The sequence below is a fragment of the Halictus rubicundus genome, chromosome 8, assembly GCF_050948215.1.
Source record: "Halictus rubicundus isolate RS-2024b chromosome 8, iyHalRubi1_principal, whole genome shotgun sequence".
NCBI classification, from domain to species: Eukaryota; Metazoa; Arthropoda; class Insecta; order Hymenoptera; family Halictidae; genus Halictus; species Halictus rubicundus.
This window is the reverse complement of record NC_135156.1, coordinates 16,736,520-16,756,736: the sequence shown is the minus strand read 5'-3', so window position 1 is coordinate 16,756,736 and position 20,217 is coordinate 16,736,520. Positions and strand designations below refer to the sequence as shown.

The following is a 20,217-nucleotide window of genomic DNA, read 5'->3' as shown; positions in this document are numbered from 1 at the left end:
GGACTCGTGGCCGAGAAGGAATGTTGTCCGAAATCGAAAGGACGAGCATGAAGTGACATTTTACGAACCGCAGGCTGCCGCCTATCGATTACTTTCAAGGCTACCGGGAGCGTGTCCTCGATTGGAATAATAAAATGCTTCGATCCTGGCGCAGGACACGATAATTTGTCGACGGGAAGCTTCCTAGGACCGACACAACGCTTGCAATCCTCGAAATTGCAACCTAAGTAAACATTGATCGCTCTAACGATAATTAAACTCCGATGCTTTCATTTTGTTTTTACTCTTTTCGAAATTGCAATTTTAAACAGTCGAAATGATCGTTCGAATAATAAGAATAAGAATTTTGGCAATTTACTCGAGCTAAAGAAACAAATCCTTAATTACTTAACGCGTTCGAATAATGAATTGTTCATCAAGGAAAATGTTCTTCCTTTCTTTTTTAGGGACGAGAAGGATCTTTTGTAATGAACTGGAGACGGAAGGGACACCGCAGGGCGTAAGTTTTCGTAAAACGTTTATTCAGAAATACTTTAAGGAATATTCTAAAAATCACGTTAACCTCTCGCGCGCCTCTTAACCGCTAAAAAAAAAAAACGTGTAACCAAGGGACAATCCGGCGTCGAGTCCTTCGAGCGACGATCCTTCCGGATGACGATCGATCCTCAGCAAAAGGACCGACGAGCCGGTGAGATTCTGGGGAGCTGAGGGTACTCAGGGAGGGCAAGGTAATACGGTGGTTATGTACAAGTCGAGTGTCCTCTCGGAGGACTCGCTCCTTCCTCTCAAGAGGCGAATCCTTTCGTTCGCAATCGGCGATCGAAACGTTTCGCGAACGCTTGCTGTAAAATCCTGACGCGAAGGACAATCCTCTCAAATTAATTCACAAATTACAACTCGTTTCTTACATACCCTTCCAAACAAAAAGAAAAATTCTACCTAAGTCTGTACGCGTTATCGATCAATTTTTGCAGACATCCTTCGAGCTTTGACGCTCTGAAGGAAATTTTCTAGAATGACGATTCCTCTAGAATAATCGATAGGGTTCCGTTAATGAAATTTTGCAATGATTTCGCGTCAGCATTCGACTCGAAGGATGCTCCAATCTCATCGGTAGGAAACATCCTGCGTCGCGAAACGTTTTCCCCGCTTCTCTCTCTCTCTCTCTCTATAATGGAAAATCCTGCACGGTCTTTAGGATCGATCCCGCGTGATCCTCGATCCGACGCGGTCTCGATCGACCGATTTGCTGTCTGCGACCGCTCATTTGTTCGCGGTGAACCCGTCACCGGTCGGGTCCAACAGCCACGGGTAATAGTTCGGGCACTCCATGCAGGTGAACAGGCGAAGGGTTTCACCTGGCAGCTCCCTGGTCGTCAAGGGACACGCATTCGGAAGGGAACAGTACGGCTGACCCTTCTCGTCGCAGGTCTCTTTCCAGTCCTGGAAGTCCCGGAGGGCTGACAACTCTGTCGGAGTCTGCATCCACTTGATCACCTGCAAGTAGAATGGGACGTTGCTGGTCAGACAATGTTCGATACGATTCTACAATCTCGTACTGCTCATATTTTTAATTCTCATTTTTGTTCGACGTTGACGAGTATCAGGTACTCTTAACTGTTGTGGCTTTCGATCATTATTTTCTTGGAAAAGATTTAATTCCATGTTTAATTACATCTCTAACGTCTCCGTTTCATTTCTGAAAACGAACTTGAAATCATACTTGTTTCATTGAATTATTGAGGAGAGAGATAGATATTTCGTGTAAGTGAATTAGCATTAACTCTTAGCACTCGAATGGTGATTGCAAGGCAGCACTAAAAATTGCTGTATCATTATTCAAAATATGTTTCGCATTATTAAATTTGTTTGTATTTGATAAATTACTAAACACTTCAGTATTGTACGAGTAAATTGCACCATTTTCGTATGTACAACATGAAAACAAATATATAGCAGGGAGATATTCTAGGTCGGAAAAAATGTTTCGTTTTCGCGTTAAAATGGCTTCGAGTGCAAAGGGTTAAATTTGAGAGACTAGTAGCAGCGTTGAACTTTGTCAAAATCACGACAGTAACATTATGTCCGGTGCTGTAATTTGATGTTGTTCAATTGTGTTCGATCATCTTTCGATTTTCATTTTCTTCGACAAATATTTTTATAACGATCTTCGCAGACGATTTTTACTATTATATAAGGAATAATTTTGTGGTTCAGTGAACAAAATGGAAACAACGCGTTCGGGAATAGAAGCTGTAGAAGGAGTCTTAATGGATTACAACAGCGGTCGAGGGAGCTTGCAAGCAAATCGAACCTGTCAGAACGAGACGAAGAGAAAACGAGAGAGAGAGAGAGAGAGAGAGAGAGAGAGAGAGAGAGAGGGGGGAGAAAAATAGAGAATAACCGGTCAGATTGAAAGCGGAAAATAAATTGCAGCGAAGCGAAATAAAACCACGACGCGGGGCTTCGTGGATCAGGAATGAGAAACTCGGTGATGCTGCGGGATTGAACGACGGAGATTGATTGAAATAATCTGAAACGGTCGTGGTAACAGTTTTAGCGACGCGGTGGCTCGATCGGAAACCGATTTCGAGCGTATCTTGTCGTTGCGGGCACTCCTCCGCATCTCCATCAAACTGAAATTCTAAAAGAATCCAGCTTGTATCCCTCCTTCATCATCTGTCCAGCTAACAGCTCCCTCATCGATCATTTTTCGTCGATAACGTTCAAACACGCAGACATTGTACACACTTTGGACACAGTGTTCGGGAAGATGCTGTAATAATATTCTCAATTCTGCGAACGTTTTATACGAAAGAAGCGAGTTGAGAAATCTACTTTTAGGAAATTCCAACGAGAAGACGAAGAAAAAAGGATCAATCGTGAAGAATTGAAGGATGCTTCTTCCAAACTGGAGAACAAGGAAGAAGAAGAAAAAACTAGAAAGACAAAAGTGAGAAAGAAGAATCTACACAGCAGGTCTTCATGAAAAATAAAAATCGTCTCGATCAATTCCGAGAGACGAAGGTCGAACAAAAATGTGCGTTCCCTTTCCTCAATAATTTTAATCAATTGGGAACGGTGTCTGAATTGCGCGAAAATTTCATTTGATTCGTCCATTTTTTCCGTAGGACCTGAGAAGACAAGACAAGAGGATGTAGTCTAATACAGAGCATTGCGAAAGAGCCACTGACCTGGACCATGGTAACGAAGTACACGTCGCTCCTGGCCAGCATCTCTTCGATGAACTTGATCAACTCCTCCCTGTACTCCTTCTTGCTCTTCAGCCAGGAAGCGTGGAAGTGAAGTCCGAGCGGAGCACGGTTGCTGTTGAAGTGCCTGTTGAAGTTATGCCTGAGCAGCCTGGCGAATTGTTCCCCGCTCTGAATGTTGGAGCAAGAGTCGACCATGTGACAACCGGGCAGCGACTCGTCGAAAGTCGGATCGTCTCTTCTGTCCAGCTCGTTCATCACCATCTCCCAGACCGGATGCGACCTCGAGGGACAATTTCCGCCGTTTCCGTTGCACTTGTGCGGCATTCTGAAGTAGAGGGTGTAGGGCCAGATGGGCACGCGTCCCAGGGAAGCGGTGATGGAAGCGTCGTAGACGAAGAACTGATCGGCCATCATCTCGAACTGCTTGTTGCCACCGACGCGAAGATAGGGAGCCCTCATACCGATGATGGAGCCGTCGGTTATGTTAGCGAAACGCTCTATGATCAAACGGGCACCCGCCATTTCGGCCAACCAGTCGTCGTAAGTTCCCTGGGTCCAGTACTGGGGATCGTCCTTGTGCGTTAAAGAGAACACAGAGATCTCGTGGCCTCTGCGATGAAGATCTTGCACCGCAGAGTAGTTGGTGTACTTGTGAGAGACGAAGAAGGTGCCTCTGATCTGGCAGCCGTTCGGGTTCTGACGCTGCCCGTTGAAGATGTCCTCGTATAGATCGATGTTGTCCACGTTCACCGCCCCGTTGAACGTGATCGTGATCATCTGAGGCACCTGCGACGGCTCGATGTTCCCAGGAATTCGAGTACCGTCCGCCGAACAATAGCAATCCGGAAGTACGCACTGGGTCGGGTCGCAATCCGGCGCGCGGTTAGGGTCGGTCTCCACGGCTGTAATGGCAAACGACGCGGTTAGCCTGGAATTCGGGGTTCGGCTTTTGGAAATTCCGGATCCAGGGATTCTTCGGAGTCTCTTTTGAGGTTTTGGAATCGCGGAGAGTTTTCTCTGATTTCTGAGGTTACGGGGAGATCCGAGCTTCGAGTCCCTGGATTGCAGGATTTTGAAATCCTGGATTATAGAATTTTTGAAGGATTATAGAACTCTTCCGAGCTTGGATCTCTGGACCCAAGGACCCACCTCTGGTCCCTTTTGATCCCTGGATCCTAGGACTTGTAGACCTCGAAATTCTCGGAGCATAATCCTTTGGACCTTTGAGTTCAGAGATCTTGGACCTTTGGAACTCGTGGATTTTTGAACGAAGAATCCTTTCGGAATCTCGTCTCGGGTAATTTTGTGAAGGATGGACGTCGGTGGGATCGGGGAGGGGATCGATCGATCGTCAGCGTAGGTACTCACTGCAGGCATTCTCGTCGGATTCGTCCTTGCAGTCCGGTTTACCGTTGCAGAAGAGCTCCTTGTCGACGCACTCGCCGTTACCGCACGACAATTTCCCCTCGGGGCAGACCGGTTCGTCGGTCCTCAGGATGGGCAAGACCTTACGCGGCTCTGCAAACGTAATACTCGTTAGCGGGGCCGGTTCCCGCGACCTCGATACACACCAACTACATCGATACTACTGCTCTCCTGTTCGACGTTTACCGCGGGGTGTCGTACAGGTCTACTTTCATTTCTCCCCCAATTTATATACAGGGATTACACAGCGGCGCAGGAACCACAATCTACTTGGATCGAAGGACGAGTCGCGCGACTGGCGCACAGTGATTAACAAACACGGTTAACAACTCTTCATTATCTCTGATTACCCCGAAACGGAACTTTAAACATTGTCAAATAGCATCGATTCGGAACGAACTTAACCCTTCGCACTCGGAGCTATTTTAACCCGTTTATTACCTAAAAATTTAATTGTGATCGTTGCAATCAAAATAGCTGAGTTAAAACTTATCGCGGGAATTACTTCTTCGACTGTTTTATTAATCAAGCGTTGATTTTTAACGATAGAGCTACCGAGCAACAAATGCGACTGATGTATATTTTGCCTTGTGACAGTGACGAGACTGTATCCATTCACTTCATACAACTTTTGTTGTAATATGTGCTTCAATGAATAAGTTCATTGAAAAATTTCTGATGAAAACATTTTTGTAACTTCTGCGACTGTAAAAGAAAAAATTAGGGACCAGTCATTTCGACTTGTTCGGTAGTTCTAGTGTTAAATATTTCTTCCGATCTAGGATATTCTTTTTCTAACACTAGAACGACCGGAACAGTCAAAATGACTGGTTCCTAATTTTTTCTTTTACAATTACTGAAATTGTAAAAATGTTTTCATCGGAAATTTTCTAATGAACCTGTTCATTGAAGCACATATTACAATAAAAGTTGTATGAAGTCTGAGTGGGCACGGTCTTGTCACTGTTACAAAGCAATATACGTCAGTCGCATTTATTGTTAATTTTATGGATAAGAATCTGTTGTAATATCTCATACTTAAGTGTTTAGTGATCCGTTAAATACGAACAAATTTAATAATGGCGCCACAGAGTCGCAACTCGAGTGCTGAAGGGTCAAGGAAGATTTGTCTAGGGAATTATGCCGAATCGACACGCGAAGCGAGATGAAGGAATCGATCCCAATTACGAGGCTCGTCTCAAACGCAACGCAATTAACCCTCCGCGGCGCGGCGTTCCCACGGAACGCTCGGATCAATGAAAATCGATCGGAACGATCCAACACACGTCGGATCCGTCGTTTCTGGGACGATCCGCAAAGGGTTAAAGCCGTCACGTGCTGAATTAATGTTTACCCAAGTCCAAAGCTGTACGGTACCTCTCGCCATCTCAAGTATTAATCGTCAAACTAATTACCTCTTCTACGGAGAATCACGATTCACCGTTGTTGGTTTCGGCTGTGTCGTCTAATATGTACACGCAAACATTATTATATACACGTGTGACTTGGGAGCTAGACGCTTTCGTGACTGTTCCAACTATGATCAAGATTCCCGGGATCTCGATCCTAAACGTCACCCCGTAACGGGACGAACGATTCAATCTCTGTCGCGAAAGCGTCAATAAGTTTGCCGAGAAAGTTCTTCCCGAAAATAATTAAACAGCAAATTAAATCCATTTCCTTCCTTTGAATCGGCAAAATTTCACAAGCACGGAGATTAACAGTGAAAATTAATCGTTACGCTAATGTATTCGTAATTTTTGCAATCCTTGTTCTGCTAAATAAGTTACTCCGATATTATGGAATTTTGCAATCCTCGTTTCACTAGATAAATTACTCCGAGTTTTATGGAATTTTGCAACCCCGTGTCGCTGAATCAACTGCGCTTCGATTCCATGGGATTTTCGAGTGTTTTCAAAGTGTTAATGAATATCGGATTAAGGGAAATGGGTTTTTTTTTGTGCGTGGAAAGAACTTTCTGTTGCTGGTATCTGTCGTTTGTATATTTCGAGTGATCGAGAGTCGTTCCTACGCCACTGGCTGGGTTTCCATGGCGGATTGTTCGCCGATTCAGTTTTTCTTTCTGTTCGGGGTGCGGATCTGGTTTTGCTGGCTGTCAGCTTGCGACGGGAAGATGCAAAACGATCCACCGGAAGGGGTCGAGAAACGAAAGTTTCTCTTACGATCGAAAGTAATTATTTTCCGCGCGCGTGCGCCAGAGAGAGAGGCGCCGATTTCTCCTCGGATTCCTCGAGGAAACCATCGAGAGATCTCGTTCGAGCCTCGAACAGACAGCTCTATTTTCGGAGGAACCATCGCGAGGAAACAATAAACTATACTCGAACGTCGAGATGCGTGTGATTCGGCTGTTTTTTCTTTTTTTCTTTTTTTTTCGTGGGCTCGCAGCGATTCGCACGCAAAGAACACGTGAGAGACAAACATTTAGAGGCGATTTTTCTGGAAATGATGGCCGCGGACCAAGGCGAGAACAGATAGCAGAAGATTTCAGGAGAGACGGATTCTCTTCCGTTTTGATTTTGTTCATTTATTTATTTGTTTTTTTAGAACAGAGACGCGTTCGAATTCGATTTTGAAAACCGACTCAACTGCTCCGATATGGTTTGGGCGTTTCAACATGCTCGCTATCACTGTTACGATGTTTTATGCAACGCGCCAGCTTTATGGAATACTAAAACAATTTAGTGCTTTTTGTCGTTTAGCTTAATGGTTCAAATATTTTATTAAACGTTCCTCCATGAAATGTCGAAAGAAATTGGCAGGAGATTGTCGTAACATTTCTGAACATTATTAAAATCCGACAACCAAGTGGATAAAATTAATTTAACTATGAGTAAACTGTGTCAAATATTATGCTATGTATTACGGTCTTAAATAGCAAAGTGTATAAAATTAATTAGACTGTTGGTGGTAGCGAACATGTTAAATGATTTGTCTGGTGACTCTGGTGAGGCTTTTTTTGATATGGTTGCTTTTCTGTTTGAGAGGTCGACTGTTTACGCAACAGGTGCTTCAGAGAGAGAGAGAGAGAGAGAGAGAGAGAGAGTAATTAATTTTTAAAAGTGTTGAAATACTCGGAGTATTTTTCATTTGACTTTGACTTTGTTGTTCTGGTAATTTATGCATAGTATTTGTTACACACTGTGAATTGGCCTGATAAACACACCGGATTCTCAAAAATTGATTAGAATTTTATTTACGCGAATCATATACAACAAAGGATAGAGTGTTGCATTTACTTTTATTTTCTCGAAAGTCTATCAAATTCTACACTACATTTATAATAACAAGATTAGAATACAACACGGTCGTTATTTCTTCTTTATCTGATCGAACCACTCGCTGATGCAATTAGCGTACACTCAATTCCTGTTTTAATATATTCGTGTTGTAATTCGTTAATGCGCGGAGTGCGAATGTATCGCTTTGCACAATTGTGGCGAATAAAACAACGTACAATTCTTAACGAAGGCTTAACGGTGTTACTGTTTTTCAGGCGTACAGCATGAAACGAGTGAATTTCGAAGAGACAAGTTTCAGAAGAAAACAGCCTCGAGAAAAGAAAAAACATTAAAGTCACCAGTAAACTTTCGACTTCAACAGGTATATCCTGAGAAACCATAAAAAATGACTTCAACAGGTATATCCTCAGAAACCATAAAAAAATGACTTCCACAGGTATATCCTCGGAAACCATAAAAAAATGACTTCCACAGGTATATCCTCAGGAACCATAAAAATATGACTTCCACAGGTATATCCTCAGAAACCATAAAAATATGACTTCCACAGGTATATCCTCAGAAACCATAAAAAAATGACTTTCACAGGTATATCCTCAGGAACCATAAAAATATGACTTCCACAGGTATATCCTCAGGAACCATAAAAATATGACTTCCACAGGTATATCCTCGGAAACCATAAAAGAATGACTTCAACAGGTATATCCTCAGAAACCACAAAAAAATGACTTCCACAGGTATATCCTCGGAAACCATAAAAGAATGACTTCAACAGGTATATCCTCAGAAACCATAAAAAAATGACTTCAACAGGTATATCCTCAGGAACCATAAAAATATGACTTCCACAGGTATATCATCAGAAACCATAAAAAAATGACTCTCCGAGACATAGAAAAAGAAAAAGTAGCCCCGAAAGAAGGACGACGGCTCTCGATCCCGAAAAAAAGAAAAAGGAAAACTATTTCGAGAGCCACGAATTTACAAGAGAGCCCAAGACAGAACTGCAACAATTACGCGCGAGCTTCTAATTGCGATTCCCTCTCCTGTTGCATCTTTCAAAGGCGCGTCGCCCCTCGGAACAGCGAATCGGAGCAATTAAATCTGCTGGGAGGACGAGTCTGCGACTGACGAGTCTGTTCGACCGTGAGAGAAGAGAGAGAGAGAGAGAGAAACAGAGATAGAGAGAGAGAGAGAGAGAGAGAAAGAGAGAGAGAGACAGAGAGAGACAGAGAGAGGGAATATTATGAGAAAAGCCTCACGCAGGACTCGGCTCGATGACGGCTCGAGGACGAGATGAAAATTGGAGACAGAGATAGAGAGAAATGAAGAGAAGAGAGAGAGAGTGAGAGAGAGAGCGAGAGAGAGAGGTGGGGAGGCTGATAGAATGGAGAAAGAAATGATCGATAGCCGTGGTACTCGCGGCTAAAGCGAGCCTCGAGTCTGAATAACGAGGAGCTCTGGTGTAAGGAGGCCAGATCGTCGAAGCGAAACCGATCTAGATGCAGAAAGAGAGAGAGAGAGAGAGAGAGAGTGAGAGAGTGAGAGAGAGAGAGAGAGTGATCGGTGAAGAAACAGACAGAGAAAGAGATGCCTAGAAGGGGAGAAGAAGAAGAAGAAGAAAAAGACGAGAGAAAAAATAGAGATCAGCGATCGAGAACGTGCTACCTCGTACCTGGAGCGAGGAGAAAAGAATTTTATACGTTTGCTCGCGCATGTATGAACTTGTGTATGTATGTATGTATGTATGTATGTATGTATACGTGGGCAGTGTTTAATAATATGTACAGGTGTGAGGCGGATTTTACTGTAAAGCTAAGAAGCGGTTGCGTGCCAGCCTCGATTACGAGAGACAGACCGTGGGGCAATATGTCTAACGCGAACTTTTCCTTTTGTTCGCCGACGCCCGTGCAAAATGGCCGAACGGTTACGGTTACGGTACGAGGTTTTGTTGCCGAACAAAAACGGTTTCGGATAAAATTGCGGATTCGATAGCCGGCCGGGGCTGTTGCGACAGGAACGTGTCTCAAAGATCGGTCGAGGTTTCTTTGCGGTTTTTTGCGCGATCAGACCACGCGTTCTGCGCGTGGGGTAGCTGGCAATCGAGAGTTTCATTATTGAAAATCGACCGGGACATTTGTTTTCGAATTTCGGGGTGTCTTGTTCGACAGATTTCGAGAAATTGGACAGTTCATTTTTATTCGTAGTTGCGGCGAAATTAATGAAAATCCTCGAGGTAACAGCAACGGTCGGCGTTAGACTGCGGATCTTTATGCGAAACACAAATTTTCTGCGTCCGTTACAAGACGGTAATAACAATCGAAACATTTCTTTCCTGCTTCAATTAATTATTAACAATTCTTTCCAATTTTTACAGTGTCTCAAACTGTAGCCATGTTTGTCAAAAAACGAAACTCTCCACAAGAACGTTTGTATCGGTATGATTATTAATGAAAAAAAAAACGAAGGGAAGACTTTAACCGGTTAACTGTGGAGTTTAATTTGAGAAATCCCCCACGGCGCGGAATTAACCCTTTGCGCTCGAAATTTTTCTTTCGTCTTAGAATATTTTCATTCTATTCATACGAAACCGATCCGATTTCCACATATAACATTTAAATGTTTAGTAATCTATTGAATACAAATTTCGTAATGTAACAAATATTTTGCAATATTTTTTGTAATTTCTTTGAAATAATGCCAACAATTTCAACAATTATAATTCCTAGTGGTGCTTCAGAGTCACCACTCGAGTGCTAAGAGTTAAAATCGAGCAAATGAGGAATATATACGTCGAACGCAGGCCAAATGCGGCTATTATAAATTTTACGAAAACAGTAAAACAAAACGAGAAAGAATTACGTTTCGGATTGACGCGTACACACGTCGAACGCGCTCAACTGGTTAAGAACATTGTGACATTATTCCTGACCTCTTTCGCTACTCTTAAAAGAAAAAGTTTCCTTTCATTTCACTTCCGTTTCTCGCGATCGAGTCGGGACATTTTTATTTTGCGTAAAGATCCACACCAAAGGAATTAATTTCGGCCGAAATAAATCCGAGACTCGAACCGAAGTGTGTTCTTTCGTACTACTCTGAACGGGGTATATTGTACATTTATCGGAAAAATGGCGGGGCCCGCACGGCGAGGTCTGCGAAGGAGGCCGGCACGTGAAGCAACAAATCTGGCAAGCGTTTTCCACCGGACCGTAGGCGGTGGGTATAGTGCGTGTTCACATTTTCACGGTTGTTAGTCGAGCAAGGTGAGTCGACGGGACACCGAGCTAGCAGGGGAGCAGGAAAGGTGGGTAAGCGAATATATATATAAACCGGTGAGAATATGGGCTCGAAACTGGGTTAGAATAATTCGAGAGCGACCGCTCGAGAGCTTCTCGTCTCCGCGCCCCGTCTCTCGGCCAGAACCCGCGAGCATACTTTCGCTCAAAATCGAAACCTGTCTTGAAACCGGCGAATCGAAAGTGGCCGGACCGGAGATTACAGCGTCTCTCGAAAGTCACTTACGTGCACGGTGCCGTTCGCAATTATTCGAACGTGCCAGCACCGAATACGACTACTCTAATCTTCCGTTTTCCCTCGATTCTTTCCAATCAACGCCGAATTTTTCGCTTCACGGGATATGCCGAGCTGTCACTTTTCAGATCAACTTTCGAGATCAAAAGCCCAAAAGTTAGGCTATCATAGCGTCTCGAAATTTTTCTATACTTCTACCGCATGTGTTTCAGCATAACACACTGTCATTTTCGTGCAAGTTATTATTATTTAAATTGCACGGCTGCCCCGTGACGTCTGAATAACGAATTGGTCGATACCCCTAAAATTTTACACACGCGCCTTTATCTTTCGAACTAGAATGACGAAGAAGAAACAATTTTTAACACGCTGTAATTTTCGTGCAAGTTATTATTATTTAAATTACTCGGCTGCCCCGTGACGTCTCAACAACGAATTGGTGAATACCCCTCAAATTTTACACACGCGCCTTTATCTTTCGAACTAGAATGACGAAGAAGAAACAATTTTTAACAAACTAAAAATAATAACACTGTAATTTTCGTGCAAGTAATTATTATTTAAATTACTCGGATGCCCCGTGACGTCTCAACAACGAATTGGTCAATACCCCTCAAATTTTACACACGCGCCTTTATCTTTCGAACTAGAATGACGAAGGAGAAACAATTTTTAACAAACTAAAAATAATAACACTGTAATTTTCGTGCAAGTTATTATTATTTAAATTACACGGCTGCCCCGTGACGTCTCAACAATGAATTGGTCAATACCCCTCAAATTTTACACACATGCCTCTTATCTTTCGAAAAGAATGACGAAGGAGAAACAATTTTCAACAAAATGGCAGTCGTATGAAGCAGAAACTTTTTAAAGCGGTAAAAAAGAAAACTATCGTTGATACTGATATAATTTTGAGTTCACCGTATAAAGAGATATCTCTGTTGTATGTGTGTGAAGAAATTTATGCGAAATTTTGGAACACTTGATCTGTAATAACCTTAATCATTTGTGTTCTCCTAAATTGTCGAAAATTGACGGCTCTGAATGAACATACCCTCTTAAGAAGTATTATCAGAGTACGTGTTCCGGTTAAAAATGGCGGAACGAGTTTTCAGCGTCGTTCATCCTGTTGGCGAATGTTCCCGAAAGATTCAGGATGAAAGAAACGCGTTGATCTTTCGAGAGCGGGCTGCTTGTTAATTAGGAAATTTAGAAAGCTGTAATCGAGGGAGACTGCTCGTACGAGCCGTTCGAATAATTACGAACGTTGTGGCACGCAACTGCCGGCACATTTTCACTTTCTGTTGGCATTCGCGCGATCGACGGCCATTTTTACAACGTTCGCGTAACGTTCTATTTAGCAGAATACTATAACACGGATAATAAAGTGTTGCAAAATCTACGGACAAAACTGTAACCGAGCATCGAGCAATGAAATTATCAACCGATCACACCGATATTGTAATGTCATTATTGAAACAAATTGCAAATCCTTCGAAATTAATTTACATTTTCTGTTCAGAGTTGAGATTCGGTATATCGATTAATGAAATTCTTTTTTATTATCCGATCGTGCCGATGTTGAAACGATTGATTATGCTAGAAACGCATGAAGATCCAGGTTTGAAGATTGTAGAGAGACGAGGAGACGAGAAGAGTAAAGGGTGAGTCAAGATATAAGTGAGGATAAATCGTGCGTTAGTAGAATTACAGAATGGTGCGTGCTACGTTGCGAGTCTACGAACGAACCGGGCTACTCCGTTTCCCCTACAACATTTCGCAGCATCCTTGACACGAAGGTGCAGTCTAAATGTTCAGGAACCTGCGCTTTTCCCCAAAAAATGCATCCACACCGTGCCTCTGCGAACTTCCTCGAAACACACAAAAATCAACTCTTCAAATAAAAGTGGACGATCCAAAAATGATATAAAATGCCGATCGAGACACAGCTCAATCTAAATCCTCGAAACTGTATTTTTAATTCCCTATTGACTATTTATTGAAAACAGAAGCTCGGAAAAATTCAAAAATTCACTAAAAAATTGTACAAGACAAATTAGATTAGATTAAATTAGAAATCGTTTAGAGAAGCTCGGAAAATAAGATGGACACATTTTGAACCCTCAGAAAAATTGAAACAACGCTCCAAGAGAATAGCAAAATTGGCGATCTTCGGACTAATTTTCAAAGTTTCTACAAATTGTAAAAGACTCTCCGGAGCAGTAAAAAAGAAACCACTGAGAAAAGTCAAAACTAAATTAGAAATCGTTTATAGAAGCTCGGAAAATAAGATCGACACATTCTGAACCCTCAGAAAAATTGAAACAACGCTCCAAGAGAATAGCAAAATTGGCGATCTTCGGACTAATTTTCAAAGCTTCTACAAATTGTAAAAGACTCTCCGGAGCAGTAAAAAAGAAACCACTGAGAAAAGTCAAAACTAAATTAGAAATCGTTTATAGAAGCTCGGAAAATAAGATCGACACATTCTGAACCCTCAGAAAAATTGAAACAACGCTCCAAGAGAATAGCAAAATTGGCGATCTTCGGACTAATTTTCAAAGCTTCTACAAATTGTAAAGGACTCTCCGGAGCAGTAAAAAAAACCACAGAGAAAAGACTGAATGGTGGGACAGAGGTGAGATTTCGCAAAGAAGCAGGTGATACGAACGCACGTTTTCGGGAAAACCGGGACCGGAAACGGAGATTGCTGTACCGGTCCAGCCAGGTCTCAGCATCTCGACTTACTCTCGAGCTTGTCACAGTTGGTGACTTTGCCCTTCCAGTCGCAGGTCTGTTTGTCCAGGTCAAAGGCCAATCCGCTCGGGCAGGTGATCTGTTTCAGTCCAGACTTGGTGCACCTGTTCGATCCGGGCAGAAAGAAAAAACGGGGCGTTGTTTAGTTAACGGGTTCGTGAAACGTTCTGCTTACTCTCGAGCTGGTCGCAGTTCTTCACGTTCGTCTTCCAGTCGCAGGTCTGCCTCTCGATGTCGAAGGCCAACCCTGTCGGGCAACGCACCGTCGCCAACCTGGTCACGCCGATCTCGGTCGCTTTGTCGCATCTGCGAATTTCACGGTCCTTTGGTTCGATTTTATCGGTCGACAATGATCGCCAACAATTCGCGACGCTTTTTACACTGTTCCACCGACCTTGATGTTCTTTCTGGTCGTTTTTTGCAATTTGTTTTTTTTTTACTGGAATTTTGTATTGTAACGTGCTTGTAGAAGCGTTTCCGACGGATGTTATATCGACTAGTTGGAAATTTTATTGATTTATTGGACATTACTTTAACCCGATCTTCGCAATTTTGTTGGACGCCCTACTAGTGTATTGTGTCTATATTTTTTGAAACATTTTTAGTGGATATTATCACTAGGTTTACGGGACCCGTCAAAATGACGGGTTCTAATATTTTTAATTTACGAGATTGTTGAGACTATTGAGATTGTGAAGGTCCATCTACGTGGAATTACTCAACACACTTAATTCCTTAGGTATATATTATTTAAAAAATGACTGAAAACTTGGACAGACACATTCTTCTTATTTTTATAAAGTAATGTGAAATACTCACTTTTAACCCTTTGCACTCGAGTGGTGACTCTGAAGCACCACTAGAAATTATTGTGGCATTATTTCAAAGAAATTGCGAGAAATTTTACAAAATATTTGTTACATTACAAAATTTGTATCTAACAGATTACTAAACGTTTAAATATTATAATCGAAATCGAATCAGTTTCGCATGAATAAAATGAAAATATTCTAATACGGAAGAAAAATTTCGTTTTATAATGAAAATAGCGCCGAGTGCAAAGGGTTAATGCTCCGTAAACCTAGTGTTATATACTGTATTATGGCCATATTTAGTTATTTCGATCAGTGGATGGCAATCGTGTTTAAAAATGTACTGTATCATGTTCATATTTTTGGACACATTTATGCTGGACACTATTTTGTTTGGAAATCATCTTCAAAAATCGACTGTGTATCCTGTCTGTGTTTATCGGGGAGACTGTGCAGCGTCTATATTTTTGGCAACACTGATTGCACACGATTCTGATCGCGTCCTTGGCTAGGTAAATTCACGCTCGAATGAGTCAGGACATTATGTGTCGTCACTTGCATGAGTTGGAAGGCGAGTAGTCCTGTATCCGGTATCAGGCTCGCCTTGAACCTTCGAACGCGGAATTCGATCGCCAAGGAACCGGAGGAATTCGCCATTTTGAATTCCCCTTTGACGTCGCCTTGCCTTCTACCGACTTGTTGACTACTACCTCGCTGCATACCGTTAACACCGATCACTTATTGACATGTTTTATTCCCGCCGCGTCCTTCTGGACTCGTTTTACCGGCACCGCGTGATTCGAATTTCCCGCCGTTACTCTTTCGCTACCCTTTCACTTCCTTCAACCCGAGGACTCTTAAATGTTCTTAGTTCCAATAACTGATATTGTCAGCGTTAACACTAGATTTACGGGACCCGTCAAAACGACGGATTCTAATATTTTTAATTCACGAATGTTGAGATTGCAAACATGGATCCATGAGGAACTATTTAACAAATTGATTTCTCTAGGTATATATTATTAAAAAAGTGGCTACAGATTTTCATTGATATATTCATGTTATTTTTATAAGGAAATGTAAAATAGTCATTTTTAGTGCTCCGTAAACCTAGTGTTAAAATAGCTAGGGTATTGTTTTACACTTCCTGTGTCAAATAACAGTGATACTAAACGCAACTTGCACGTGTTGCTTTGTAATTAACAAATCAGCAATATATACAAACATGTCGGACTTAACAAGTAAAAGTTTAAAAGAGAAATGGATCTGTCTGATTGACACTACTCTTCAATTGTAAAAGAAAAAGTCCATATGTTTTGCGGAGTTTAATTTAATCTTGGAGAATTAATCTTCCGTAAAATTGACGATAGAAATATTTAAATCTTGTGGTAACAGATGATCCATGTAATTAATGATTTTGAAAAATTTACTGTGTCAAATAACAGTGATACTAAACGAAACTTGCACGTGTTGCTTTGTAATTAACAAATCAGCAATATATACAAACATGTCGGACTTAACAAGTAAAAGTTTAAAAGAGAAATGGATCTGTCTGATTGACACTACTCTTCAATTGTAAAAGAAAAAGTCCATATGTTTTGCGGAGCTTAATTTAATCTTGGAGAATTAATCTTCCGTAAAATTGACCATCGAAATATTTAAATCTTGTGGTAGCAGACGATCCTTGTAATTAATGATTTTGCAAAATTTACCTCACGACATCGCGACAGTCTCCCTCGACGTTCAACCGGAAGTACTCGTCTCCAGGACGATCCTGACACAGTTCTTCAGCATTCGCGTCGAGTCCGTCGCCGCCCTCGTCATCCTGGGCTCCAACCAGCGACACTGAAAATTAAAAAGTTACGTTACTACAACCTGAATTTAAATAACAACGATTGCATTAATTCTACATCGACTCCGACTGCTCGATAATTCGCGGAGAGAGAAACAATTTCAAAAGGAAAAACATTATCATCCCTCCATCGACAATTACGTACTTTCTATCGACGATTACATAAACGACTCTCGATTCACGAGCACAATCTCTAACGCGACCACACGATCAATATAATACTTCACGCCTTTCTACGCTCCACGACAAAAAGTCCTACATACACACGTAGCCATCTTGTTCCTTTCCCGAGGAAAAGGAAACAGTTCGTTCTTTTGCTCGAGGAATTGAGAAAGAACCGGTTTAATAATACAATCAATCTTTATTCGGCTAGATTGAAATGATAACTTGAGTTGCCATCGATGAACTGATAAAACTTTCCTATTTAAAATTAAAAATAAAAGTTTCCCCTTTTCCTGTTCAAAGAAAATCCTGCACAAAGATATTCTCTACCAAAAGTTCTGAAAAATTTCCAACGAAAATCCTTACAGAAAAATTCTCCGAGAAAAATCTAAAGAAAGAAACAAATCCTCCAGAAAAATTCTCTATGAAAATCCTTAAAGAAAAATTCTCCGAGAAAAATCTGAAGAAAAAGAAAATCCTCCAGAAAAATTTTCTATGAAAATCCTTAAAGAAAAATTCTCCGAGAAAAATCTAAAGAAAGAAACAAATCCTCCAGAAAAATTCTCTATGAAAATCCTTAAAGAAAAATTCCCCACATAAATTCTAACGAAAAGTCCCTAAGAAAAATTCGTTACGAAAATCCTGCATAAGAATCTAGAAAAACCTGAAGAAGAAGCATGATCACCGTTTCTCCCACCGTGGATCAACGAAGGGATCACAGCCCCCGTTCGATTCGAAGATGCCAAAGGACACGGAGAGACAACGGAGCGCGTCGTTTCTGACATTTGAATAAAAAGGGCATGTTCTCTAGTCGCGGCGGGATCGACCGCGGAAAATGTCGCGATCGTTGCGATCCAGGGAGATCGTAGAGACACAGAGAGAACACGTTCAGGGGTCGGTGAACCCCCGTAGAAGTAGAAAGTCTTGGAAATGTCAGGGCAACGGAACGGCGGGGGTGGGGAGGGAAGCGACAGCGGTTCTCCAAAGTAGGTTCTCCGGTTAAAGCCGACTCCTCGATCCCTTCTCGATCCCCCTCGATCGTGATCCGCGATCGTGATCGACCGCTTCCGGACCTCGGCCGTCTTTCATTAAACTTTCACGTCGGCGACGGTCACTGCGAATGCAAAAATTCCCGTTGCCGCCTTTGTCGTCCTTTTCGAAAACGTTTCTTTGTTCCAACGGCGTCAAAATATTCTATTCTATCTAAGTGAAAAATAATTCGCTCGTCGGAGTACTTTATGTTGTTTCCTATCGGAGAATTTTCATTTTTGCGGTCAATGACGGAATTTTTGGGGAGAATGTACAGAGCAATACGAAAATAATTATTCTTAAATAAGATCAAGCAATTCGCCACTTAACACAGCCTCATTTTCTTAACTCGACCTACGCGACGAACTCTGCAAAATCTAATCTTGTGTCATAAAGAAAATGATTTTCTGAATTCGTATAAAAATACAACAGGCAAAGTTCTCGTTCGGTTAATTGTACAATTTTATGTGACGACTATGTGTATACCTCGTTCGACGAATTAATGAATGTTGCGACTGCTGAGATTGAAGTAGAATGGGTTTATATATATTTTTTTCTTTTTGAGAAGGTTAGGAGTGTAAATTCTGTTCTAGCCATTGGAGGAGTCTTGAGTGGAATATTCTGTATAATTTCAATATGTATCGAATTCATGTAATCGTGTATGTGTAATCCTGTAAATAAATAAATATTCCAGCAGCTACAAGTTTCAAGAGCCTCAACACAGATTAAGATAGAAAATCCACAAAACTGAAGTTCTCGGAGATTAACGAAATAAAATTATATAGAACGATTCCTTACAGCTTCGGCAACATATCGATGTTGATTTTATAATTACAGATAAATAAATAATTAAATGGGAAGGTTCAGAAGGAGACCGTTGCGCACCGCAGTAAAACGCACCGCTTATGCAGCCGTTGAAGTCTCCGGATCTCTCTGAGCGCTCGCGCGCATCTCAAACCTCCCGAATTCTCAACTAATTATTACAACCATACCCTAACATTTTTACACGTACTGCTCACTTTTCCGACACCTCGGGGATCGTATAAACGCGATCTATAAACGTTTAAATCGCTCGGAGAATTGAAATATATCAGAAAAGTATCGAGAGCCTCGCCCGAAGGCAAAACAAGAGAATCGACGGGAATAACGAAAACAGTAGTATAAATCCTTGAGAGTATAACTGTAATAGAGCGAATCGAAGGTTTCTCGGGATCTCGTACGATCGAGAGGGAACGTCCAGAGCGTCGAAAACAACTTTCACCGCCAGTAAACAGCCGATCGGAACCTGAATGCGTCTCTTTCGAGAGAGAACTCGTTCTCGTCGACTGAGATTCTCGGTTCTGTTCGAAGAACTTTCACTGAGAAACGGGACGAAATCTACACGTCGACGTACAGAAACGCGCGCGATTAGTGATTCGATGTTTGCGAGGAAAGATTGTGGAAGACCAGATGCACGAGGATCAACGGTATCGAAAAAAGATCGATGGGTGTATATCGCCGGAGACTTTTGACTCGAGAAGATCTCCGAGACGCTCGAAGAGGAGACACCAGCGATTTCCGGCGGTAAATTTGAATGTCGCGAGGGTGTCGCGGGGAAAACACGGAAGAGATTTCATTTGCGTACTCACCGGCGAACACGAACAGGGATCCGAGGAGGAACAGGAACTTCGGCGACATGGTGATCGTCGTCGTCGTCGTCGCCGTGGTCGTCGTCGTCGGGACAAAGAGTGTCTGGACAAGCCGCGCCCTCTCGCCCCTCTATATGTGCACCACCACTCCTTCCTCTTCGACGAAGGACTTTCACCTTCCGGACGGTGCTGCCACCTTCTCCACACCGAGATCCGAACCGATCCTTCGATCCTAACCCGAGACCGATCCGACGAATTCCATTCTGTCTGCGTCTCTCTCGTTCTGCTCCTCTAAGAGCAAAACGACCAACCGAAAACTTGTCTCCGCCACTTCGCATTCGCAAATATGCAACACGATGGAGCACCGTTGTCCACGAAAATTGATTTTTCCACGATTCGTAACCGGTTAACAAGAGCTATGGCCGATTTTCCAGGCATATGTGGCAAAATGAAAATTCTCTGCATTGATTGCGAGAGACAGCAGCTACATAGATATTTCTTTTAGGGTGATACAGTAAGATTTGTGGATTCTTCGAGTGT

The 20,217-nt window shown here is 42.2% G+C and overlaps 1 protein-coding gene across 1 annotated transcript; it reads right to left on the bottom strand.

The window, feature by feature from the left end:
- Positions 1-500: 500 nt before the first annotated feature.
- On the bottom strand, positions 501-19,768 carry Verm (LDLa and CE4_CDA_like_1 domain-containing protein vermiform). The gene is made up of 6 exons (XM_076791715.1): positions 19,678-19,768; positions 16,719-16,851; positions 14,370-14,500; positions 4,584-4,733; positions 3,195-4,117; positions 501-1,497 (listed from the first exon to the last, which is right to left on the bottom strand). Exons 1-6 carry the CDS (start codon positions 19,724-19,726, stop codon positions 1,264-1,266), a joined length of 1,620 nt encoding a protein of 539 aa, XP_076647830.1. The 5' UTR covers positions 19,727-19,768; the 3' UTR covers positions 501-1,263.
- Positions 19,769-20,217: the final 449 nt, after the last annotated feature.